The sequence below is a fragment of the Chaetura pelagica genome, unplaced genomic scaffold, assembly GCF_000747805.2.
Source record: "Chaetura pelagica isolate M959 unplaced genomic scaffold, ChaPel_1.0 scaffold300, whole genome shotgun sequence".
NCBI classification, from domain to species: domain Eukaryota; kingdom Metazoa; phylum Chordata; class Aves; order Apodiformes; family Apodidae; genus Chaetura; species Chaetura pelagica.
The window spans coordinates 137383-164376 of NW_009951945.1; the positions used below are offsets into that span (position 1 = coordinate 137383).

At 40.3% G+C, this 26994-nt stretch overlaps 1 protein-coding gene across 1 annotated transcript in view; it reads right to left on the reverse strand.

Annotated features, from left to right (window-relative positions):
• KANSL1L (KAT8 regulatory NSL complex subunit 1-like) overlaps positions 1–26994 on the reverse strand; it is a 59276-nt gene that overhangs the window by 28520 nt on the left and 3762 nt on the right. The window contains exons 2-5 of the mRNA XM_009996795.1: positions 13569–13710; positions 10365–10562; positions 7528–7649; positions 169–370 (exon numbers count right to left, since the gene is read on the reverse strand). Coding sequence (XP_009995097.1) covers positions 169–370; positions 7528–7649; positions 10365–10562; positions 13569–13710 — 664 coding nt within the window. The remainder of the gene's footprint in view (positions 1–168; positions 371–7527; positions 7650–10364; positions 10563–13568; positions 13711–26994) is intronic.

Below are 26994 nucleotides of genomic sequence, written 5' to 3' on the forward strand. Positions count from 1 at the left end.
CCTGCTGAAACAGCCGGTATTCCCGTCACATACACTTTATATTCCCTGAATGTAACAAATAACCAGCACAGCAGGCACTCTTCTTCTGACATACCAGACCAGACACTCGCAGACTCTAGCAGCTGGAATCTTTGGGTTTGTCTCCTGAAGAGAGAGGCAAGGGCCTACCTGCTGGCTCCAGTAACAGGCACCGTGCATTCTGTAGAGTTTCCTCTTCTGGAAACTACGAAGTGGCCTTGTACGGGCAGATGTGCTCACACTGGACACAGGGGGAGAGCGTAGTCTTGCCCTGTCTCTTCTTCTTTTCTTGATGTGCTGATGATCGAGCAACCAGCTGCTTGAAGAGGATACCTCTCTGTTGTCTGATGCTCTGCAATTTCATGATTAATAGGAGAGGGAAATACAAAAAGTTAACTAAGTTCCACACGCGCAGGCCAAGACTCTCCCACACCAATTATTATTAGCTATCTAATCCTATGGGAATTTCATAAACACAAAAATGTTTTAGCACACTGCTGCAGGAAACCATGCATGAGCTTTGTCTGCTCATTGATTAATTCTATGTTAGGTTACAAAAGGAAGTTTTATCATTCTTGTTCACTTTACTGCTCACAGAAACAAATGTCAAAATGAAGTTAAGCCCTCAAGCACAAAGCGGTTTCTGGTTTTTCCCAATTCAAGAGTTTTTTAACACTTCTAATACCTATGAGTTTCAAGTTACAATTAATATTTCCATAAAAAAACTTACATTCAATTCAAGATAACAGTTGTGCTAACACAAAGACAACCTACAGTCCTGCCCTAATACTTTTGAGATGTTCTAATTTTCATAGAATCATAGAATCATAGAATCTTAGGGGCTGGAAGGGACCTCGAGAGATCATCTAGTCCAACCCCCCTGCCAGAGCAGGGTCACCTAGAGTACATCACACAGGAACTCATCCAGGTGGGTTTTGAATGTCTCCAGTGAGGGAGACTCCACAACCTCCCTGGGCAGTCTGTTCCAGTGCTCTGTCACTCTTACAGTAAAAAAATTTTTTCGGATATTCACCTTGAACCTCCTATGCTCCAATTTACACCCATTACCCCTTGTCCTATCACTGGTCATCACTGAGAAAAGCCTAACTCCGTCCCCCTGACACTCACCCCTTACATATTTGTAAACATTGATGAGGTCACCCCTCAGTCTCCTTTTCTCCAAGCTAAAGAGACCCAGCTCCCTCAGCCTTTCCTCATAAGGGAGATGTTCCACTCCCCTAATCATCTTCGTAGCTCTGCGCTGGACTCTTTCGAGCAGTTCCCTGTCCTTTTTGAACTGAGGGGCCCAGAACTGGACACAATACTCCAGATGTGGCCTCACCAATGCAGAATAGAGGGGGAGGAGAACCTCTCTTGACCTACTAACCACACCCTTTCTAATGCACCCCAGGATGCCATTGGCCTTCTTGGCCACAAGGGCACATTGCTGGCTCATGGTCATCCTCCTGTCTACCAGGACCCCCAGGTCTCTTTCACCTACACTACTCTCCAGCAGTTCAGCCCCCAACCTGTACTGGGACATGGTGTTGTTCTTCCCCAAATGTAAAACTCTGCACTTCCCCTTGTTGAATTTCATCATGTTTCTCCCCGCCCAACTCTCCAACCTATCTAAGTCTCTCTGAATGGCAGCACAGCCTTCTGGTGTGTCAGCCACTCCTCCCAGCTTAGTGTCATCAGCAAACTTGCTGAGGGTACATTCTATACCCTCATCCAGGTCGTTGATGAAGATGTTGAACAACACCGGTCCCAGTACCGACCCCTGTGGGACTCCACTAGTCACACACCTCCAACCAGATTCTGCCCCATTGACTACAACTCTCTGACTCCTTCCTTTCAACCAGTTCCTAATCCACCTCACTTCCTGGTCACCAAACCCATACCTGATCAACTTTTCTACAAGGATGCTGTGGGAGACGGTGTCAAATGCTTTACTGAAATCAAGATAAACCACATCTACCGCTCTACCATCATCTATCCACCTAGTAATTTCCTCATAGAAGGCTATGAGGTTAGTCAAACATGATTTACCCTTGATAAAACCATGTTGACTGCTCTTGATGACCCCCATGTCCTTGATGTGCCTGGAGATAGTGCCAAGAACAAGTTGTTCCATCACCTTTCCAGGGATGGAGGTGAGGCTGACCGGTCTATAGTTACCCGGGTCCTCCTTCTTGCCCTTCTTGTAGACTGGAGTGACATTTGCTATCCTCCAGTCCTCAGGCACCTCACCTGTTGCCCATGACTTACTGAAGATGATGGAGAGTGGCCTAGCAATGACCTCCGCCAGCTCCCTCAGCACCCTTGGGTGCATTCCATCTGGACCCATTGATTTATGGATGTCCAGATTACTCAACTGATCCCTAACCCAATCCTCATCTACCATGTCAAACTCTTCCTCTATCTTGACTTCTTCTGGGGCTATATGAATCTGGGGCTCATAGGGAGACCCTGCAGGAGTGAAGACAGAGGCAAAGAAGGCATTCAGCACCTCTGCCTTCTTTATATCCTCTGTCACCAGGGCTCCCACCTCATTCCTCAATGGGCCAATATTGCCTCTAGTGCTAGTTTTGCTAGCTATGTATTTGAAAAAGCCCTTTCTATTATCCTTAACCTGACTTGCAAGGTTAAGTTCCAAGGAGGCCTTAGCTTTCCTAATTGCCTCCCTACATCCTCTGACAACAGTCCTATATTCCTCCCACGTGACCAGCCCCTCCTTCCATGATCTGTAGATTTTCCTTTTCCACTTAAGTTTGCCCAGTAGTTCCTTCTTTAACCATGCAGGTCTCCTAGCACCCTTACTAGATTTCCTAACCATTGGGACACTCTGATCCTGTGCTTGCAAGAAGTGGTCCTTGAATGTTGACCAGCTATCTTGAGCTCCTTTATTTTCTAGCACCCTGTCCCATGGGATTTCCCTTAATAGATGATTGAGGAGACCAAAGTTTGCCCTGTGGAAGTCCAGGGTTCTGGTCCTGCTGGGTATTTTGTTCCTTCCACACAGGATCCTGAACGCCACCATCTCATGATCACTGCAGCCAAGGCTGCCATTGACCACCACTGCTTCAACAAGGCCCTCCTTGCTGGTTAGTACAAGATCCAGCAGCGCTCCTCTTCTAGTCGGCTTGTCCACCATTTGCATTAAGAAGTTATCATCAATGCACTGGAGGAACCTCCTAGACTGTGAAAGGCTGGCTGTGTGAGTCTTCCAGCAGATATCAGGGTAGTTGAAATCTCCCATGAGGACCAGGGACTGTAGTTGTGAGGCTGCTTTCAGTTGCCTGTAGAAAGCCTCATCAACCTCCTCACCTTGATCAAGAGGTCTGTAGTAGACCCCCACAGCTGTGTCACCCACACCTGCTTGCCCCTTAATTCTTACCCACAGACTTTCAACTTGCCCCTCATCAGCCCCTGCACGAAACTCAATACATTCTAGTTGCTCTCTCACATAAAGAGCAACTCCACCACCTCGCTTCCCTGCCCTATCTTTCCTAAAAAGCACATAAGCATTTTGCTCGTGAACTGAAACTTCAGTAAAGCTTTACGAACCAGAGTCTGTTCAGCATACGGGTTGTAACTCACTGTGAAAAACTTGTATCAAAATTAGGAGCTCTGCACACTCAGTTTAACCAACCCAAGGCCATTAAACTTCACTTCCACGGATGTGCCAATAGAGCTCCCCCGTGTAGCCCAAGCCTGGCCTAGGGGAAGCTCTCAGCAAGGAGGGAAAGCCTTGCCTGTTGGTCTGTCTTTAAGACCTAGAAGCTGGTTAGACCCAGATGATTTGGTAGAATGTAAGCTAAGCTCCAGTCACAATGTGACAGGATCTACAAGGATCCTGTATATGTATATCCACCTTGGATCACTCTCACCAATCTACAGTCTGTCTGCTCACCAGCACAGGGAACATTGCAAAGTATGAATTCAAAAAACCCTCCAGCAGGCTGGGAATTACTCCACGGGAAGAATACATTTCACATTTATAGGTATCTTGACCTTACTTTGTTGCTGTAGCAACATCTGCCTGCAAAGCTGAAGGCTTGCTGCAAAAACTGTGCATTTATTTTTACATTACTGAAGACCTTGACTGCAACCCTAAACAGCGCAGGAAGTGCAAATATATGAGATATTTTGGCCTTGGTTCATAACAGGTTGTTATCTGCACAAATGATTATTTTCTCTTATGATGTTTATCTGGCAAGTCACAGTCTTACTAGCAAAGTTGTAACAGACAATAAACCATGAAAATGAATTTATTACAAGGCCATTTGTCAATTTTTTTTTTGACATGTAGTATTCCAGCAGTACTCTTTATTAAACAGAAGTGCCCATTATTAAAATGTGATTAAACACCACTCCATGCTGTGCTGGTGTGGTAATAAGGCTTGATGGACATGAATTTGAGCTATCCTGCTGACACATCAGAACAAGCCCAATAAGCAACACAGACCTAATGAAAAAAATGTGCTAATTAAAATAGGGATGGCACACTGTACTTAAAGAAACATAGTAGTAAGTGCCAAGAAAAAGCACAAAATACTGAAGCATGACATTCATAATGCTAACAATGACTTTTAAAGGCTTAAGAAATAGTATTTAAAGTCCATAATATTCTCTCGATTCTCAAAAAGACTTCATCTGTAATTATCCACCTTGATGTCAGAAGGTGCCAAGCCCAACTTCTTGCCTTCCACATACCTTCCTCTTATATGAAAGACAACTGGGAGAGGTAAATGAGAACAAAAAGCTCCTCAGTCTGTCTCTTCAAATTCTTTGATTCGTGCCTTTGTTCTGCTGCTCTGCCCTGGTCTTTCATAACCTCTCTTCAGTCTCTGCCAGCTGCTTTCTTTGCCCTTCATGCCTTACAGTAACACATAGCTCCATTTTCAGATGAAGCAGAGACCTCAGTTCTGTGGCTTGGAGCTCCAGTACATAGCAATATGATTTTCCTGCCACTTGTGTAAAGAGGCTTCCCAGTCAAGGTCTGAGTTGTCTGTTTATTATTATGATAGTTTGGGTGTTTTTCAAAATATGATTCTACAGAAAAGCAGGGATGAACCACCATCACCAAGTGTAAAACTCACAGATTTGCTGAATCACTTCTTTCAAAGCCCATAGGTTGGTCTTTCTTGCACTATCCCCTAGCTAAGTAGGAGAGGGATGGACTTTTTCATTCCTCTCTCCTGATAATAGTGTTTATCACTAGCTTAGGAAATTGTTTCTATGATCATTTACCTTCAATGCATCTGGCTAATCTTGACATCTAGACTCAACTGAATAAAGAAAAGCTACATAGGAAAATTAAGCCACTAATGAGATTAGACCACAATAAATGGCAATCCAAGGTTACCCACATTTAATCAACTAGGAACTGTACATGCACCACCACTTCCACTGGGAATAGCCCAAGTAACCAACCTTACTGCAAACTCATGATTAACCAACCTCAGGCATCTCAGTCTAAAACTTACTTTAAATATGGACTATGGTATCTTTTACAATAAGAGCCTACAACTAATTTGAAGAGTTTACCTAAGCAAAAATCACTCCCATCTTGTTTTCCCTCTTCAAAAATAAAAAATTTTGTTACTTTCCACTGGATTTCTACTTTCTCAAGTACTTAGCAGAGTCAGAATGAGCTCTAGAAAGAGTGAGGGGAGAAGCAGACAAGAAATGAAATTAACTGTAGCATGGCAACTGTCTCAAGTAATTGCACACAACACTACTACAGCAACAAAAGACAACAAGAAAAGGAAACACACCCAAAACCCAAGAAGTAGGAGGTAGTGAATTTCCCTGCAGGATTCTCATAATAACCACTCTATACAGTGCTTAATTACCATCTTTAATGAACGGGTTTTATTTGTAGATTTTAAAACACTTCACAAGAAGCAAAAAAATTAAAATTAACTATTTCTGATTTTTAGGATGATGTATAGAAAAGGTGTCAAGTCTCTGAGATTCCCTTCCAACACCTAATTCAATGACTACACTTCAGAGCTACAGCACTGAGAAGAATCTTCTCATTCTTCTTTGGGCTCTTCCAGGCTGTGAGCAGAAAACAACCAGCCTTAGAGAGAGTGCTCCAAGAACAAACTGTGCTGCTCATAAAACGGGAAGACGACTGATTTTGGACGGTGTCTGATAAATCAGAACAGAAGCGGCTTGAAGTTACATCATTACCTCACCGTGAAGTCAACTTCTAGTCACTCCTAAAATAGTTTTTCAAAGCAGGAACCTTTCGTCATCCATTTTCTGAAAAAGTCACAGATTCAAGACAGCCTTCTCACAGCCTAAAATCACTCTCATCTTCCACACAGCCATCGCTATTAGTAGCTCTTATTTCAGGGCTTATTCCAAAACTCAGAGGAATCTTCTGATTCCCTCAGTATGTGTAAACAACTGATACGTCAGGAGCTCGAATGCTACATGACAGGACCTCGTCATCCTTAAATTTAGGGCACGGTCTCACAACGGCTTTGAAACAGACGGCAGTTAGAGAAGCTCCTCACCATAATCTCTTTGGGGGAGGCTACAGCCTCTGCAGCAAAGCTGCTGAAACAGACGGCATGGCCAGCTCTGCCTGAAGCCAAGGAATTACCTTCTGCTGCAGACGCTGCCACACGCCCCTCAAGCTCTAGGCGGGAATACTTTCCTCATCCACTGCATCTTAATTAAGACCTATGAATAACAGCAATCACTCCATCCTCAAAAATCACATTACCAGTATCTCAGGAGAAATATTAACCTGCATACCCGGGTCTCTTGTACAATAGGCCCGTAGTCAATTACCGTCATGCTGGCTTGAGACTAATAGTGATTATGCCCTCTACAGTATTTTAAAATCTTTGAATAAAAGATGGAATTACTTACAAGTACAGAGTAGTACTGAGAAACATTTTTCTAAAGTAATAATTTTGAGCTGCTACAGTTATTCTGAAAAGTGTACCAAACCTGAACAGAAGATCACAAATGAAAAAATATTATCTCCAACTTCCTGAAAAAGTGGCTCGCAAAGATAAATTTGGCCTTGTACTGAAGACTGATGTGCTTAAAATTAATGAAGCTGCTACAGAAAACTGACACTCACCCATGCTGAGACACAGGTGACATTGCTTGTGTATTCTACTAATCTAATAAAATCTAGTTTGTCACTTTTCCAGAAATACAGTTGCCCTTGTAATGACCAAATTCATGAAATTGGAAATAATCAGTAGTAGCGTGTTACTTATTGTGACCTTCCACTACTGACACATTCATTTTGCCAGAACTTAGGTGTACTCACAGGGAATGCATACTTTTAGGATGTCTTTTAAGAACAAAACAAAACCCTACTACTTTCAACCTTACAAACAAGGCCTGATTACTCTTGAAGCATGCAGAAAAAGCAGCTCTCTTTTCCTGATTTATTACTGTGATGATTATCGGTTCCATCTACATAACTTTACCAAAAGTGATTCTCAAAAAAAAAGCGACCATACTGTGACCTACCTGAAGGAGATGCCATTGACCAGTTGTCTGTGCCTACAGGTCTTGGATGAAAGAGATGAAGATGATGGAGACAGATTGAGTGGAGCGATTAGGCTACTGATAATTTCACTCAGTTGTGCACTCTGGAAAAAAAAAATTTAAAAGGCAGTCAGACTTTTTCCCAGACTCAACTCCTCAAAGGTCCTGGGTTTTTGTTGTTTTCCTGCTAAGGATTCCAGTCATATCTATCATGGAATAATCATATTTAGTTCCTTCTTCTGAATAACCAAGAGTGGCATGTTTGTTTGGTTTTATTTTCACAATTACTATGTTCAATTAAACAGACACACAAAAAGAACACAACAAAAAACCGACACAACAGTGAACAACCAGCCAAGGACATTGCTTAAGTAGTACATAAAACACATTAATGGTTTTAGTGTTTTATCCTAAGGTTTTTAGAAGGGCAAAAGACATCAGAACACTTTACAGCTCATGTTACAACAGCTGCAGCCCAGAGCTGCTAACTGGCCATCCACCAAGCGTTGCAACAGGACAATAAAAGTCTGCTGTCTACTCATTGTACATTTTCTTAAATCAAAGCAGTATTTTTGTTAAAAGAATCCTCTTCATTGCTCACTGTAGTTTGACATAGGTATTTCTACCAAAGGAAGTGTAACTACAGGAGGACTATTGTAACTACAGACAGAACGGGTAAAATCTTCTGGTATCCTCAAAAATAGCAACCAGAAGCTTCCACCCAACAAAAACCCAGACTTGCAGAACTATCCCCAAACAAATGCAGCTAATTTGTTAGGATGAAGAATTACTCCTTATAAAGCAATGAATTGTGGACTGCCTCCAGATAATATTTCACAATGATCTTTTTTGTTTTAAATGTCAAACCTTAAAGGCTATTCTGACAATAAATGTAGCTTTCTTAGAAGAAACTGTGTGCTGCACATTCATCAGAAATTAAATGTATCTGAAATGACATACTACTCTTTTTAAACTTGTAAATTATTTTGTAGGATTTTCATTCAGAAATGAGTGCTTTAAACAAGAACTGCTGAGGGTTAGTAAGTTTTTTTTTACATTTTGAGGTACTACCACTTATGCAGAAAGAGGCAGAAAAAATTATTTTCCATTTTATTACAACTCACGCCCTTTATGTTCATACATTAGTGATGCAGTGGGGTAAAAATATCATGTCAGAATAAAACATCCAGAAATGGATATTAAAGCACATGAATAGCAAGTCAATTACAAAAGGCCTGGGCAAGGCAAACAAGATGCCAGTAAAATATTTTGAAGATTGATTTAAAAATCTCAACAGAATTGTAAAGAGCAAAGTCTCTACCAAATATAACAGCACAAAAATAATGGCAGACTTCCAAAACACAAGGAAAAAGCTAAATGTCTTTAAGATGTTGCATAGTTTTGAAAAGGACTTGAAAACAGTATTAATAAAATGGCCAGGCTCAGTCACTTTATATTCTTTACGATTATGGTTTTTTGTTCACAAGCAATATTATTTATTTTTAACAAATAAATACTTTAGCACAGGACTGAAGAATCCTGTGGGAATATCTGTGGATGTACTGCAGCCTACAGCATCGCTACTCCTGACACTGAACAAGAAGGAATTCTGACCTTCAGGGTTAAGGCTAACAGAACTGATAGTCAAAAAGCAAATGAAACCTCCAAGCTTTCCGTGGCGTAAAGGCAAGAAAAACTTTTAAATGAAGAACATCTCTACTTGCAAGTCACTTCCAGAGCATCAAAGTTCTTGGACCTCTGTTTGTAGCTACTTAGATACCCAGAAATATATTGCTATGACATTCATTGCCAAGCGTCTTACTGAAAAGTGTGTTTCATTCTCCAAGTAATCACTTAAAGAGGGACATTCACCCAGTTCTAAAAATGCTCTTCAGTTTACCTTGTGCAATTGCCAGCACTGCGCATATAAATTTCCTTTTTCATTGCTTCCTCACTCCTGTCTGTTGTGCATAAGATCTATCAAACAGGGGAAGCATTTTAAGAACAGGAAAGCATGACTATCAAATAAGAAAAATTGGCACAGAGATTCAGGAACAGGCATTAATACCTAAAGCTACTTCTACCCCATTTAAAAAAAGTGTGAATGACCACGAATATCTGTAGAGCAGCAGAGCCCCATGCTGCCTTTGTCAAGCTTGCTTTATGCTAACTGCATAAATTCATTCTGAAAACAAATTTCCTGTATCTCCCTCAGCAATGTGATCCTACCACATTCTTTATGTACTTTCCAGCAAAAGAAAACCCTGCCGGAGTATATATATCATATTTCCTGGATTTAACCTTGGAAATGACTGTGTGGAACACCATGAACCGAAACTCTGCCCACAGCTATGCCTATGCTGTGCCTGCTCAGTACCTGCAACTCCTCAGCTCCCAGCTGGAGTCCTGGGAGGCTTGAAAAGGCAGACCAGTAATTATCTTCTGTTGGGGCTTTTTTTGTTTGTTTCAAGTGCAACATACCTCCATACTCTTTCATCTCCCCTAAGAATTTCCTAAAACAATCTGTGGCAGCTCTACACTGAGTCTGACTATCAAGGGGAGGCAGGTTTGTGGTCAGCCATCAGGAGCTGTCACGTGGCCGCTTGGATGGAAACAAAGTGGTAACACAGACACCTCAGAAATAAAAGGTTAATTTGTAAACCTGGTGTACAATGTACTTATTTAAGCCCTTAAATTCATCAGCACCCACTCTCAGGACTGCAAAATATCTTCCTTTCTGCAAGCCATCTCCATGGCACCTGCTCTACTTCTGAAGTAAATCATTTCGCTCTGTTGACTGTTGGGTTATTTTACTTTACCTGTTTTTCTATGTTTCGTAAAAGCAGGGTAGGGCTGCTGGGTGACATTTCAAAGTCATGCTCCGGCAGAGAATCCTGTCTCTCAATGGCAGCTTGCGAATTCCCTGTGGCGTTTAATAAAGCTTCTCGGTCTGTCAATTGTATTTGCTTCTTCAAAATGTCTTTTGGAAATGGGTATTCTTCTAAGATCACCATCCCCTAGACAACAGCAATTGAACACAGTTGGTTGACAACGGATTAACCGTCCTAAATCATTTTTAAGGGGCAGTCGAACCTGGTACTTCCCCCTTCAATGCTCCCAGCAACTCTCTGGAGCATTTCAACTACATTTTAAATACACTTCACAGCTAAAATATAGAAATAGCAGGTATTTGCATCAATGAAAAGCTGCACCATTTATGCTACTCTTTGTTACAGCAATCACTTTAGTGTTATACCACTGCTTAAACATCTGTGCCAAAATTCAAATCAGAAGTTCATACTTATTAGAGCAAACATATATTCCAGGAAAAAGCAAGGGAATATTGTCATCATGTGAATGCAAATAAGCCCTTTGTTATTTCTTTTAGCAAGACAGACTTCACCTAGGTACTGGCTGTGGAAAATTAAGGATGCTACCTCAACTCCTGTCTCAGCAGCAACTTGCTCTCAAAGAGGCTTCAAAGAATAGACGAGAAAAAATGTCTCATTGTGTCTAACTTACTCCCTTGTTTGAGTTACAAAATTCAAAGCTGAGAACAAAGATACCCTCTAAAAACTGAGCTTCTTGAAAACTTGCTTCAGTCCCTAAAAGGGGCACAGAGATTCTGGTTTTCTATCCTCTCAAGACTACATTCACTCTCAGGTAAGTAGCCCATCATCTGTTCTTTTCCATTTATAGCAGAGAAAATAAATCCAGACAATATCACAGTACAATCTGTAGACCAACAGCAGTTACAAAGTGGGCAGGACATTCAAGGAAACTCAAGTACAGATCTAATTTTTGTGTGCCACGACAGGAGGACCAAGCTAGCTCAACAGCTCTAGGCTCAAACCAGGACAAAAATCTTTACAGCTTTTTAGTAAAAAAATTATAGGTCACGACCACAGAGTGACTGAAAAACATAACCGGCAAAAGTCTAAAATTCTCAAGTCACAGGAACAGGAAGATACACAGGAAAATTGGTGAAAAAGAGGAGGGGACCGTCTCCTTCCATTGGAATTTTATTTTCTTAAGTGGCAGAATCCTGTTGACAAGCATGGAAAGGGGAAAGCAGAAAAGGAAGGAGAAGACTGACACGCTGTATGAAAAGGAAGGATGGAACAGGCAGAGAAGAAAAGAGGAGGCATAAAGAATTAGAAGACTAATGCTGAGTCTATATGAATTTTAAGTTAATGGGTTACAATCAGTAGGTTTGGGCAACAAACTCCCTCCTCCTGCTCCCCTGCCCCCCTTAAATGGAATTGTTTTGGTTTGCAGACATACATTTTTCTAAATGGAAAGACTCTTAAAGATCCAGAGCGGCTACTTCTGTGTGCATAGAGATGGAGAAGACACAGTGTAGTGGGCAGGAAAGTGTCCACAAGTTAACAATCGCCCCTCCTACTGCGTCATGGTCTTAGAGGAGTGGCATTTTCCTTGAAATCATTGTTCACTGACTATGAATCAATTTTTTCCCACTCAAAACATATGAAAAAACACTCTGAAACCATTAAACATAATAAAAAAATTCTAATGATATTGTGTAACAACCTTGCAGCCACTATATGAAAACAAAGAGCTCTTCTGTCAGCCCATGCATCCTTCCTAGCTGCTGAACTGGTGTATACAAATTTGTATACAAATGTCTATATACAAATTACAGTAGAACAAAGTGTGTACCTACCTCCACTATGGGACACAACAACAAATACTAAATACCACAGCTGGCAAAAGGGGCATGAAGTTTGCAAAAAGGAATGTTACTAAAGATCTGCAACAGGAAGATGACTAGGCTCCAAGCCAACATACCACCTAATGTGAAGAAAATGCATGACTAAAAAAATGTTCTGTTTCTCTCTGTTATTTTCTCTGTGTTTTGCAGCTCATGAGACCCATGCCACCCTAAAGGCTGATAGCTTTTGGGACTAACAGTGTGCATGTACTTGCTCTTTAGGACAACACTAAAATATGGGCATTCTCACCCTTCACCAAAATACAAAATTTCCTTTCACTTCTTCGGGCACAGAGGCACAACAGATGCTCAAGTAAAGGCTCTTCAATTATTTTTTAAGAAAAACCTGACTGGGGACAAGTTGTGAGCAGGAGAGACAAAGCTGGATATGAAAAAAACAGCTTTGAGGGCGAAAGGAATAGCGAAAAGAGGGAATTTTTTTTTTAATGGGATCATTCTGGGGGTGATTTCCCTCTCCCTTTGAATTCTCTCTAAGTCTCACAGTCAGTCACATAAAGTTTAAAGCATCTTCTGGCTCCTCTCCATCTGTACTTATCTGACTCCAGCACAGGTCAGACAACCTACATGAGGATCATCAATGGAGAGTCAAAGAGCCCTCCTTTAAAACACCTTATTATCACACCAGCAGAATTATCACAGGTTTTTGCTTCTTGCACACAAGAATGACCTGGGGAGCCCATTAAATTGATAGTTAGATTATTAATGTTTTAGGAATGTGACTTTCCCACTGTCTAGCCAGTTTGATTTACAAAAACTAGTACATGAGTTACACACATTGGAATTTTAGTAATAATTAATCCTTGACCTGTTCAAAGTGCTGTACAAACATTAACTAGCTAGTCCTCAGAATAAATATGCACTGTAAATAACCAAAAAGACTCACCCTGAAATCCCACAACACAAAAATGAATAACCAACCATCCCACCTGAAAACCAAATCTTGCCTCTTCTGCAGTGGGAAAAACTAGTGTGATAAATGCAGAACATTGTGGTGGGCCCCTGACTAACCAAATTACTAACTACCACAGATAGGAAGGTAAGAGTTCCTGATTTCCAGTCCTGTACTGGTGCCTCTAGATTACAATACTTTTTAGCTCCTGATGTCTTCCTCATTAACCTTTGCATATGATATTCTGTGTGGATAAAAGAACTCTAGGGAAAAACAAACAATAACAACACCAACACCACCAACAAGGAACCAAATAAATATTACAAGAAACACTGTCAAAAGGTTATTTGAAAAGCCCACTTATGGGCTTACAGACAATACCTTGGTGGCACGTATCTGCCTGTGAAGGTCAGTTAGTCGTTGGATTTTGTATTCTAGTTCTGAAATCTGGGCCTGAAGCCATGTCCAACGGCTGCCAATTCTAGCTCTCTCTGCAAGCCACTTCCATTCAGAAGTATAGCTGCTGTGAAGACAAAATGCTGGTTAGTCCAAAAATAAAGATAACCACATTTGCACAAGAACATTTTTGACAGCTGCTCTGCCTCATGTTGCAAGCATCTCAGTTGCTTTCAGAAGATATCATTATACCCATCAAGTTTCAAATCAGCTTATTTCTGTAACTACAGAATTTGCCCAAACCTGTACCATCAATGTTCACTGGCTATTCCCAGGCTAAGCTAGTTTTCTATTCTGTATTATCAACTCAGAGCTGGTGAAGCTACCAAACTGTATCAGTTAATGCAGATTACAGATTTGTAAAGAATTCTTAGCAACTGCACGAGCAAGAATCCACATTCTTACACCACACTTCCTCCCACAAGCTTCCACAAATATTGTTTGCTAACAACTGGAATCTAATAAAACATCATCCAGCAATGATCAGCTTGATATCAAGTCATGGCCCAAAAAACCAACTAAGTAGTGTAAATTTCTTTCCTTTCAGTTATTTTGTAAGTATAGCTGTGTAAGTATAGTGTAAGTTAGGTCACTCTTACTGCTGTTTACAAATAGGTGCTGTTCGTAACACAAAAGATATGCCTCCCAGTACTTGACACGGTGATTAGCTTAACTTTATTATGCTAAACTCATCACTGGTATCAGCAGGCTTTACTCAACCTACATATTAAATAAATGAATGACATAACAGTACCACTCAACAGATCATCTTAATATCCAGTAAGTTTAACCAACAGAGACAACACAATGCAGTAGTTTAGTATGCAACTTTCACTAGTATCCTACCATTAACTGAGTTTATCTAAAGAAAATGACTGGTGTTTCTCTTCCCAATAAAGCTGTCAAGTAGCTTGCTACAGCCAACTTGAAAAAAAACTGTAAAAACAAAACCAAACAACTTCTGGAAAAGAAGTGTTTTTACTCAAGTTACTGGGATGACTACTGGATCTAAATCCTGGATGAGACTGTATGGTAAGTTTTTCACAGGCAAAATCTGTGACTCCCCCATTCCCTGGGCAATGAAGTGTAGCACAAAAGATATAAGAAAAAGCAGATGCCAGTGAATTGGCATAGGAACATCACAGAAGTACAACTGTTTCATGCAAAATTTTGTCAACTACCTCAGCAATGAAAGAAAGGAAATACATTGCCCTGCAGAAGATGCTAGACATTTCCCAGCATGTGTAAAAAAATCACTAAACTTGAGAACCTTAATCCTTTCAGGGCAAAGATTCTAAAACATAATATAATTCAAAATCTCATAACTTTCAGTCTACTTCAGCTTTCATAAAGAACAGACACAGTATCTGTTAGGTTACCTGTAAAATATAAAATTTCCCCATTTTTTAACATCAATTATCTGCCCACATGTATTACAACCAGCTTAAACTCTTTCCTACATAGACAAAATGAACATACAAAATTAGGCTGGAGAATAAAATGTCCTGTTTAAATCCCGATTGCAAGCAAATAAAGTGGATTACCACCAAAAAGAAACTCAAAGAACTCTGTAAATATATACCATAGTACAATGTTTCCATTTTATATATTCTTTTAGTGATTTTGTCCTAGGAAAAAAAGGCATATGAGGTCATCTTTCGCATACCTATTTTTCTGACAATCTCTTTGTATTTCTCATTTTCCCATTATGACAAGCACATAGAAAACAGTCCTGGTTACTTATGCTTTAACACTTATGCTTGGAAGTATCTTGTTGCCAAGAACTTCTCTGGGATTGACAGCCTTTGCATGTTTGGGCTTCCAGAAGTCATGAAATATAGTTTGAGGGAAAGGGAATGATCTGAATTCCTAGTTGGCCCAAGTCAGAGTTCAGTTAAATAATGTGTTCACAAAAGTGTGGTGGCTGGAATAGTTGGGAGATGTCTCAGGACTCTGGGATAGCAAAAAGCTGGTCCTAAGAACGAGCTGCTTAAAGAGGCTGTAACAAGTTCCATAGGTAATAATTTTAACAGAAAAAGTTAAATAGGAATAAAGAGGATAAGTGAGTGAAAAAAAAGAACTGCAGTGTTGAGGTGCTTATTTTCACTCCCTTCTCAAAAGATAAGTGAACAAACAAACAACAAAACCCCACACACCAGGAGAGTGAAGCAAGAAAGCCCATTTGAAAGAAAATAAATTCCACTGACAAAATTACCTGCCAAGCTAGATGTAACAGTCTGGGGAGAAATGGGAGCTATCCTACAACAGACTGAGGAGTAGGGGGCAGTAAATGAGAAAAAAAAAAGTGCCCACACACCTGGGAAATAAGAAATGGAATGGAAAGCTGCAGCTGGTGTTACGTCACAGAACTGTATGAAACCAGCATGGCAGGAAGGGGATTCATAGTCAACACAAAACCACAGCAGGTAACAGAAGAGCTACATTTTGTAACCTGAAGACAAACAAATCGTATCCTCTGCATATTGCTGTCTTACATATTAAAAAAAAAAAAAAAAAAAATCCTCTGCAAAGTTACATCACAAATTATTTTCCAAACATGTTTGCAGGTTTTTTTTTGAAACACAATATTAAATCTTGAATTAATTTAATTCACTGGTAAATATGAGGTATATTTTTAATTAATTCTAAAATACAATGCAAGTATTTCTTAAGGCTTTAAAGTGTACTATATAATTACACTAAAAGGATTTAATTGCACTGTAATAATTATGTCCTTAGGCCCCTTTGTGAGGAAGAGTTTCCACTGCACTAAGCACAGACATTTTAAGCTTAGGCCAAAGGAAGCAATTTTAGCTTCTCTCTGCTGCCAGCCCAGGCTGCCCCATGCCCAGCACCTGCAAAAGCACTCGGGCAGCTACACGATGACATGGATTCGAGTAGCTCATGGTTAATTTTAGCATCAACAGGAGGGTGAATGAAGTGAGTTTAAGGCTAGCTCTCTTTCCCAGTTCTGATGCCCTGTGGACAGACTGGCACACGCTTTTGCATTGCCAGGAGGGAAGGGGCAGGAAGCACAGGGCTGGGCAGCGAGCATGAGCTCACCTGTACAGGACTGGAGACAAGACACTGCTCAACTCCCTTCCTATCTCTGTCACTCATTTGTTTGATCTTGCATTATTTATTTAACATATTTGCCTCCAAGTCTGTTTCTCTACAAACTAGTAAATGCTGTAACTTCTCAGAGGAAGATAAAATCTTTATAAGGTAACCTCACCCTCCTAAGGTGAGGTGTTTGCATGCAAAGTATTATGGCAACTCAAGTAAAACATGGTAACCATCCATTATTACAATTATAAAAAAACCTAAACAAATCAACTTGGTAAATCTGTTCCTGGGATGTTACAGGGTGCAGCAGAACAGTCAGTCAAGAAACAATGCAACAAGGATTTGTGAGGCATTTTTTTGATGAGCAGGAGTAGATGACTAATTACTTTTAACACTATGACAATTAGGAAATTGGTGTCTCTCTTTCTTTTGCTTGGTAGATTTATGTGGAAAAAGAAAGCTGTTTCAAGGTGGCAGCAGTATATTAATTAATTCTGTAAGTCCAGAGGAGAAAAACAAAACAAAAACCAAACCACGAAGAGTTAGAAAAATAACCAGGTCTGTTACTAAAGGAGGAAGTTAGAGCAGGTGCTACAGCAGAAGCTCCTACTCTGGTTCTCTATTGGGAATGAGACAAGAAAAAAAAGAAACTTCTGTCTGTGCTGCTTCCTGTGTGCTCCTTTTGCAAAGCATCTTTATTTGTTTCTGTGCTTTCACTCTAACATCATACATCCTCCCCAAGAATTTAAAATTTGTTCTTCTGCTGGCAATTCAATATAAACCACATTTGAAAAAGTTTCTAATGTTCAGGACTGTAGTACAGTAAAATATTAAACTTAGATATAAACTTACTGCTCTTGCACTGACTTTAAATCCTCAAATGATCTCCTGCATTCATCCAGGACTATTAGAGTTGGAAGAGAACGAAGCAATATTGATTTGGTATGAATAAAACTTCTCATGTAAATTTCCCCAGAAAAAAACATGCTAGGATTGCATTACAGGCAAAATTTGTTTCCATGTGAGATACTGGCTTGCATTTCCCCTGTTTTGGTTCAGCTGCAGGAGGTCAATCCTGCACAACTTGCAAAAGAAAGAAAGAAATGCAGAACAAGCAAGCCACAAGGAGCAAAGACACAAATGCAAACAGTCAAAGTATAATAAAAAAATATAACTAGGAAGCAGATGTTCAGGCTGTGCTGTGTCTCTCCAAAATACAGGGAAGAATTCAGCTGGGGATCCTCAGCACCAACAGTATAAGCATTTCAACAAAGCTACCTCCTTTGCTGAGACCAAAGAGGCAAGTGAAGAGCACTAAATAAGATACTGCTAGAATAGTCAGTAATATGCTTAAACTGACAGAAGTTTTTTAACCAGGATCTATGGACAGAATACATGAATGAACACCTCAACACACTCACCTTCCCCAAAGGGAAAACAGAATTAAGAACAAAACAGGCTGTTTATGCAATCACACCAACATCACAGAATGCAACAGGACTAAGAGAAGTATTTCCAGTGCTTCCATTATGTTGCAGATAAGATTCATGTTTTTCAAAAGTGAAGATCAGCCTGTCCCAAAAAACAAAACCAGGCAGCCTAACTGATTGCAAAGGGGAACTGCTAACCAAAATAAAATTGCTGTGCCAGACACACACTTGTTTGGGTTTGTATGTAGGCTTTTAAAGCCTGTTTGTTTGTTTACAGGGAAGAAGAAGTGGTAGAATTTAAACTCGTTATGCATATTTTATTTTTATAAGCAATAAAACAAGCAGCCTGAAAAACAATTCACAGATAATGAAGTAGAAACAAAGTGGTATTTAAAATGCATAACCAGAATTGATGGTAAGCATCTAGGAGGGTTCACTTAAATAGATACAGTGAGCACAGGAAAGAAGAGCCTTTTAGAGCATGCATCCCCTGTGCCTAAGGCAAGATTCTTCCTAAGTATCTTATACCCTGAAAACGGAAAGAAACTGAGGCCCTCCAGCCTCATAATTCCCAGTGAGAACAAGTAACGTGCCCCTACCACGACATGGCAGCAAGGACAATGACAGGATGCCTCCTACTGAAGAGGAAAGGAAGGAGCCTGCAAAAGACTCACATCAAAGCTCCAAAAGGCAGGTTTGCCAACCCAAAACAGTCTCCTAAAATATTTTTTTCAATGAACACTAATGTTTTCAAATTGCAACATTCTTAAACATGAAAAAGATGGAGAGCGAGACACCCATGTAGTGTGGGTGGGGAAAAACTTCTTCAGTTCCAAAGTTCTACATTAAACAGAAGAACCCCAGCTCTTCCTGACATCCCCTCACACTTGTATTTTCACTCAACTTCCTAACATGGTGCATTTTGCTCTTTCTGCCGAGCCATGACCCCTTCAGTTTAATCCACATTATTTTGCTATCCAGTTTTCAGGTGATTTTAGCCATTGCAGCTGGTTTGTCTCTTGTTGGTAACTCCTGGGCTACCAGAGGCTTATTGCCAATCCTGCAGCAGTGAAGTATATGGGAGCCAGAGGCAGCTCATAAACTACAGACTGATTACCCTCAGGATAAAGAGCTAATCACCTTCCTTGGTGGGAGTCACTGAAAAGAGTAACAGAAGTTTATAATTTTGACAAAGGATTCAACTCAGAAACTGAAACGCAAAAAATCAGAAAGTTTTGCAGATGTTTAAATCCTATCCCAGGTATCATATTACTCACTATGAAATTCATGAGAGATAATATGCTGGGAAAAAAATAATACATCCCCCAACTCCCTTGGGAAGCTCCCTCAGTTGTACAAAAATACAAACCAATTCATATTTACCACAGAGCACTCTATCACAAACGCTCAACAGCACACTAGTTTTGTGGGGTTCCCCCAGGACCAGAGCTGCAAGCCTGTGAACTTCCTGAACTGCCCCTGCTTTTACACCAGCAGTACAGTCAGTTTTCCTTTGACTACACATGGCAATGCTCAAAAAGCATCTGGCCTGAATGTAACCATTTTCCTGCAAGCCATTAAGGTGAGCACGGAGCTTCTGCTATGTGCTGACAACACATTTAAATGAAGTGAATTTAGATTTGTAGTGCATGTATTTCTGGTAATCTTATCTAGATTTAACTCATAAGATTAAAATGCCCGCTCCCAACAAAATCTTCCAACACTTGTGATGGGTGAGCAAATATGTTCAACTATGAAATGACCCGTAAATGCTTTCTCAAGGACTAATTCTCCCAGCACATCTACTTAATGTTTGTTTTCAGAATGAACAGACTTCAGCTGCTGTTAAAGTATTCATTTCTCTGAACCAGTTAACTGTTAAATCCATAATAACCACATAATTAAAAAAACAGCAAGTGCTGGTTTACAATCTCAATCTCTTCTGTGCGTTTCAGACTGCAAACAAGATTAAAAAAAAAATTAAAAATGCAACAAATAGTGTTCTCTGATACAATACCTGATCAACACTATAGAACAAACCATTATTTACTCTGACAGCCTTTGCTCATCCAGGAGTGCTTGCTGCAGACTGACTGCAGAGAGCAATATGCTACTGCTTTGTGACAACCAGCATCAAACTCAGCTCTGCACAGAAAAAATAAGTAATTCAATCAATTAAAGAAAATTCTCTGGTACTCAAAATAACACTTCAGTCTCTGTGAGGAACTTCAATCAGGTCATTCTTCTGGAGCCTCTGGGGTTGCTATCATCCTTAGTGTTTAACAGACATGTCTACCTGGCAGATTTTTCCCTGAAACACTACACGGCTTCAGAGCAGATGGGTTACAGCTCTCCCTGTCAACTGCTTATCACAGTAACTCCTGGCACCCAGGCCTGGTCCCACCGTCTCTGACATACTGTTGCCATTTAATACTTTCAAAACTGCACCTAATAACATATGGTGAAACTAACATATAATACAGTCTTATCTTCCCAAACTGAAAAACTTAATCCAGCTGAATATTTCTGCTAAGCCATCCGGCCTAAGGAATTTATGCAATAACACCTGAAACTATCAACCACAGCTGCAATTTTCCCTTTAAGAGAAAATTCATGGTACTGAACTAGAGTGGGGGAAAAAATAAGTAACAACACAGTAAGATTTTTCCATCTTCCACAAATAAGTTCAGAAGGGGCAGTGGGAAAAGGAGAAGAGGAAAATCAGTATTCTGGAAAAAAGTCTGTAGAAAATAACTGAAAAAGTAAAAAGGGGAAGCCAGTACTTGTAGCCAGCTACAGGGCCCCTGCAAAGAATCACACTGTTACTACAGGTTTCATGTACGACTGAATTGCTATGCTTGCGCTGAATTGTTAACTCAATTTAGGGCTCAAGGAAATGAATTAAAAATTCAGCTTCTTAAAGCAGTGTTGTCTGTTACAATGGTGAACTTTTCCAATGGCTTACTTCACGACCTGGTAGGTGCTTATCTTCAGTTCTGGTTACATAATTCCTTAAAGCTGTTAAGGATAAAAAGCCAGATTGGTTGGTGGAGGTGGGGTCAGTTAGAATATTAACTGACTAAGAATTAAAAACCTGTGAAAGATAAACAACCAGCACCATTTCCTCTTTTAATAAGATTTAAAATACACTGCAAAATGCGTAACCGCTAATGCCTTTCGTTAAACATATTGAAAAATGAATTTTTAAGATTCCATTGGCTCCCCTAGCACCCCAGTTTCACCCACTAAACCTCAGTATGCTGTACAGCAAACCAACATGGAGCAGAGAAGCAAAGAAAAAAACCTCAGAACATCAGGGCTGCCTGGAAACAAGCTTTTTTCCTTGCCTTTGAAATGGCACAACGTCAATAGACTAACAACAAAACACCAGGAACACAGGCGTAGAAATTCTCTGTAAGTATTACACAACTGCCCCTGGAAAGAAATCAAGTAGTGTTACATCTAGATCCCACACTCAACTTAAGACAGGGCTTACATTATATTCCTTTCAAGATATGTACAAATGGAACTTTATTACCTAAGACAAGCAGCATATGAATACTGTCTGGCCACCGAAGTTGGTCTCAAAATTTGCACATATATTCTTCACAAGGAGAAGATGAGGATGGTACTTGTATAACATCTACCTCCAGCTTAAAACTGACTTCATTCTAGCTGTACAGAGTATCAGATTTCAATATAAAAATGGAGAGAAGACTTTTTTTTTTTTTGACTTTTTGGACAGACAGCTAACAGTTGTGCCAGAACACGCATGCCAGATGCTCTGAAAATCATCACGAAGTTTTTGGGAGTGAAGAGGCCACAGCCCTGAAGAACAGGGGAAAAAACTGCCTGGCCAGACACTGGGAGGATACTGGGGAGAGCTGTGGCTGTTGGGGAAGCTGATGTAGAGCAACCAATCCGAAGAAAGGAGCAGGGGAGGCACCAGCACAGACTGACCTCCATGTCCTGTCATCCTTCACCTCACTGAAGGGAAGGTGTTTTGCTGCAAGGCAGTGTGAGCAGCATCGTGGGACTAGAGGGTGTTGCAGGGGATGGGCCAACAGGAGAGCCGGGGGGACACCAGAGTGCTCCTCAGGGTGGGGGGGCAGCCAGACAGAGGTGGCACAAGTCCTGGACAGTGGTCTGGACCCAGCCTGCCTGTGGGAACCCAAGGAAGCTGCGCTGAGCATGAAACCCCCAGTCTGGGTGAGCCCCTGCCACATGCCAGCCACAGAGCTGTCCCATCAGGGACTTGCCCTGGGGACACAGGCCCTTGGGTCCCCCGCAGTTGCTGTAAGCCTGATATAATTAAGTGATAAAGTGGGAGGTGTCCCTGTCCATGGCAGAGGGGTTGGAACTAGATGATCTTTAAGGTCCCTTCCAACAGAAAAACAGTACCTACCTGGCTGCTTGGTAGGGCACAGACAGAGTTTGTCATGAGGTAAAACACCACACTCCAGGGTCTGCAGGGACAAGGGGTGGAGAGTGCAACAAACCTATTTGAACAGTTGCAAACTTCTTAGTTTGGGTGTTTTGCAGGAGCTTGGAGTGGAGTTTCATTGAGTTTTATTAATTCCCTGTCAACCTCCAAGGGCTGGGAAGCAGCAGAGTTTATAAGGCACATATATTCAAACAGACATCCATATATACATATATATTTTTTTAATACCAGAATCAGTAATTACAAGCTTACCAATTGAAAATTAAATTGATTCAAATTCCCCAACAGAAAACTTCCCAGCAACAACAGCTAGGTAAAATGATGGGATCAAAATTGTTTACAGCTATTTCAGTTTCAATAAAAAAGAGCATGGGCCGATAGATTTAAATCCAACATCTAAAGTTACACTCCTAACCCATATTTAGCAGTATGAATGAAACCCTGTTACAGGACAGCTTTCCTATTTTGGGAAGTCCTTATGCACACTTTCTACTTCATACAAAAAGGAAAGCATTTAAATGATTTCCTTTATCAGGGGCCCCCATATGCTGGTTCTCAAAGGCACTGGATTTATCTCTTTGAAGTAGATTCTTATGAAATCAATGTTATCTATAAAAGGAATTCATGCTGTCCTCACTTTACAAGATGTCACAAAGGCAGTTCACTGTTGTTTGTAAACAAGTATCTTAACTAAAACAAACACGTTTCACATCGTAGCAAAATAGAAAAGCTAGCCATAAACCACCCATTAATCAGCAGTTGACATCAAGCATCCAACTCTTCTTGATCTACCATTTAATTAGGCATGTGAGGTTATCCTGGGTACAAAACTGCCTCTTAGATTTTCTATTCTACTATAATGTATTGACTGTGTATGAAACTGTCATTCAGAAGAGTAATGCAAAGTTTTTATTTAATGTGCATTCAACACCTATCTCAAAAGCTTTGACATTCCTGGCTCTGAGATTCCCTTACAGGTTACAACTTGTCAGAACTTCTGTCTTTCATTAACACTTCTCAGTCTGCTTTCAGCAGCTTAAAAATCTTCATGTAATTACAGGTTAGAAATCAGGATCCTCACTCACAAGGAACATTACTCTGGCATTGAAAGAAGGTAGTCTTGCTCAAAGGTAAGTTATTATTGCTGTACATCAGATCTCTGAAGAAAAACAGTAGATCTATGCAGGACTCTAAACAAGTTGTAAATCCATCTTATGGAAATCCCACCAAGTGATTTTGAATATATTCTGAAATAATACATGTACCCACAGAGCAAAAACAGAAGGTAATATGAAGCTAGGTTTTCTTTCATTTGCTGGTAACAATTCTCCTCCCACATCCTAGTGACAGGGGCCAAGAATTCAAAGAATGGAATTCATGCAAAAGTAACATATAGAACACTTTGAAAACTGCATATTATTAACACCTATGAATTTAAACTTACCCCAAAGCCCTCACATTTATCAACTATGCAAATATGACATTCCCGGGACTTGTAAACTAAAAAGGTCTTAGAAACTGGAAACAATTGGGGTTTTGTGCTTAAGAAAAACAGAGAGCAGTAGTTAATCCTGGCAGACTCTCTTCTTCCCCTTCCCAAAACCAGAATTCAGCTCTGCTATCAGTTAGGAAGCAAAATTACAGCTCAGAGTGGAAAATTAGGACACGATCTTGCAAAAACAAACAGCTTCCTCTTATAACATGGCTCAAAGACATGCAATAAACCCCAGCCCTTAAGCAGTGCTTACTATAGTGTGGCCTGCAGAATCACACTTAGGCTGCTCAATTCGCCACGAGAAAAAATGTTAGGGAAAATAGAAAATAATCTAGAACAGATCAGATTTGGAGATACTAGCCATAAATTATTTTTTTTTCTTCCTGTCTTCTCTCCGCATTACTGCTCCCCTCCCCACTAAGTATTTGTTGCAAAAGCAGATTTCCCATCTTCTTGCTTTTCAACTGGTAAACTAAGGGGAAAAAAAATAAAAGGGGAAGAAGAAATATTTCCTATATTTTCACATTTATTGTAAAAGTTTCCAGGCACAATAAACCCTGTGGGCATGGAAAAATACAAAAGTGCTTCTTCATCAGGCTTGAGGTTGCTGGAGAATAATCAGTAAAACATGTCTCTTTAAAATCAGAGGAAAAACATTACAATATTTCAGAAGGGAAAAAAATCACACCAAATGATACAAAAGGACGGTATTCAGATGGGGGAAGGAGGACTGGGGAAAAAGGGCACAAGACTTTCCACAAGTAGACAGAGCTACTTATTTGCAGAAAAATCTATTGTGACCAGCTTTTCTCTCTAATCAATTGGGTACATGTATTACTGTTTGTTGGAGTGAGCAGCTGTGCCTTCGAAGAACACCACTGATGCACCTTCTGATTCTGGAAGACCATACATGCAGTCCGTGAAGAAAAACTCAGTTCCCTGCAACTTTAAAGTTTTCCCAAATAACCACCTCAGGACCAGACTTCCTTGTGGTAAGTTGTAAACAACCAGAACTTCTAACCACATCAGATACACGCACAAAATACATGAATAAGGATGTGGGGTTGGCGTAGAAGGATACAATACACAGCTCCCAGACCAAAACTGTGCTGTTGAAAGAAACTTTAAGCTCATAACCTCCTGCAGTTCACCTTGTTTGAAATCTTGGATCATTTCTATAGATAATCTTCCATCTTCACGAACCACAAAGAAGATGTGATGAAAAAGTTCCCAGATAACTCAGCTGGTGAAATGTTATGCATGTTGTATTTGAAGTGGTTGATGGTAGCTGTGAATTCCTGAAGGAAATACCTACAGCCAGCTTTCTGATATACCTTTGTGATACAGCACCTAACATCTGCCTGTGAGAAACCAGAGAGAAGTACCACCATATCCCCTGCGTAGTGTCTTAGGAATTTCCTACACCTGAAGGCTGGAACAGTACTAGAATACACTAGTAAATTACTGATGGAAATTTGGTGCTTTGCCTAAAAAAACTTATATGAAAACAGACAGGTTAAAGACACTCAGAAGCTGATGCTAGCAGCAAAGTGACCAAATTCCTGAAAAGAGCCAACTGTTTTTTTCATATTTCTTTTTAGCAAATATTCAAAGGAGCAAATGTGTTTTGATTAGGCTCTTGAAATGGAATGAGGCTTTCCAGTTACTCTGGGAATGAAGAAGTACAGTAAGTACTGTGAATTGTTGACTAGAAGAATTGCCTTAACCAGCAGATGAAGGATCGCTCCTGTCTTGAGGACAGCACCTACGTAATGCACAAGGTATGAACAATGGTTTAACTATCTCATAACAGCTATTTGCCACTAAACATCAAAGGTATTGAAATAGATGGATAAAGACAATCTTAAGACTCAAAGCATTGAGATACAGCTCAAAAGAGCTTACATCAACACTCATTGAGCAAAACTCTTTCCAGGATAATGAGAATGAACAGATTCAAAATGCCAAAAATAGCTTCAGGGGCTTTTTTTTCCCTACTGTGAAGTACTGGAGCTGGAATCAGCTTCTTCCTCCTGATGGGAAACAGACTGTTTTCAGGTAAATACAGTAACTGCAGGTTCCTCCCTCCTTGCACATCAGATTGAAACCTCCTCCTCCCGAAGAAAGGATAAAAAGCACCACAGTCATGACAATAACCAGCCACCAGTGTGATTATACTCAAGTGAAATGCAATCCGTATAGCGTGATACAGGAAAAACCAAAATATTTTTTCATCACTTCATTAATAGAACCTTACAACATTTACAGTTGAGTATCATGAAGAATATCAGAGAGGAGGATCCTTCCCAGGTCAGTGTAAGTTTTCACTATGAAAAGCAAGTCACAGGCAAGGAAGCAAGTATTCTCCCACCCACATGATCATGTTATTTCTGCAAAGCACTAAGAGTCAATTTGCTAGGAGAGGAAGGCATTTCGAAGAACAGAAATCCACTTAGCAGAAATAAAAACAGATGTTAATTTTGTTGGTTTCTTTTGTCCAGGTGATCCAAAGAGCCTCAAAGTGGTAGAGCTCAAGAAACAGCATATCTCAACTGCTGCACTGGTGAAAAATTTTATTTACCTTTGCCTTTTAGAATGAAAAGTGCAGCCTTTTAGCCACAAAGATCAATCTTAGTTAAGCTGGAGAAGTTAAGAAAACCATTCCAAGCTGAAGAGAATGATAAATTTAAGTAAGAGATAGCCTATCTTCATTGCAATGTTAATTTAAGCATTGCCTCAGCTTATGTACACAGACGAGAGTCTTCTGATTAAATTAGGCAGTACTTTAACTCTGAGCTTTCTTGACCAGCAGCAGAGTTCAATCACTAGTGATTCTCGCACTATCAAAGCAGCAAGACCTTAGCTAACACACATTGCTAACCTCATCACCCCTGCTGCTTGACTGCTGTTCAGCAG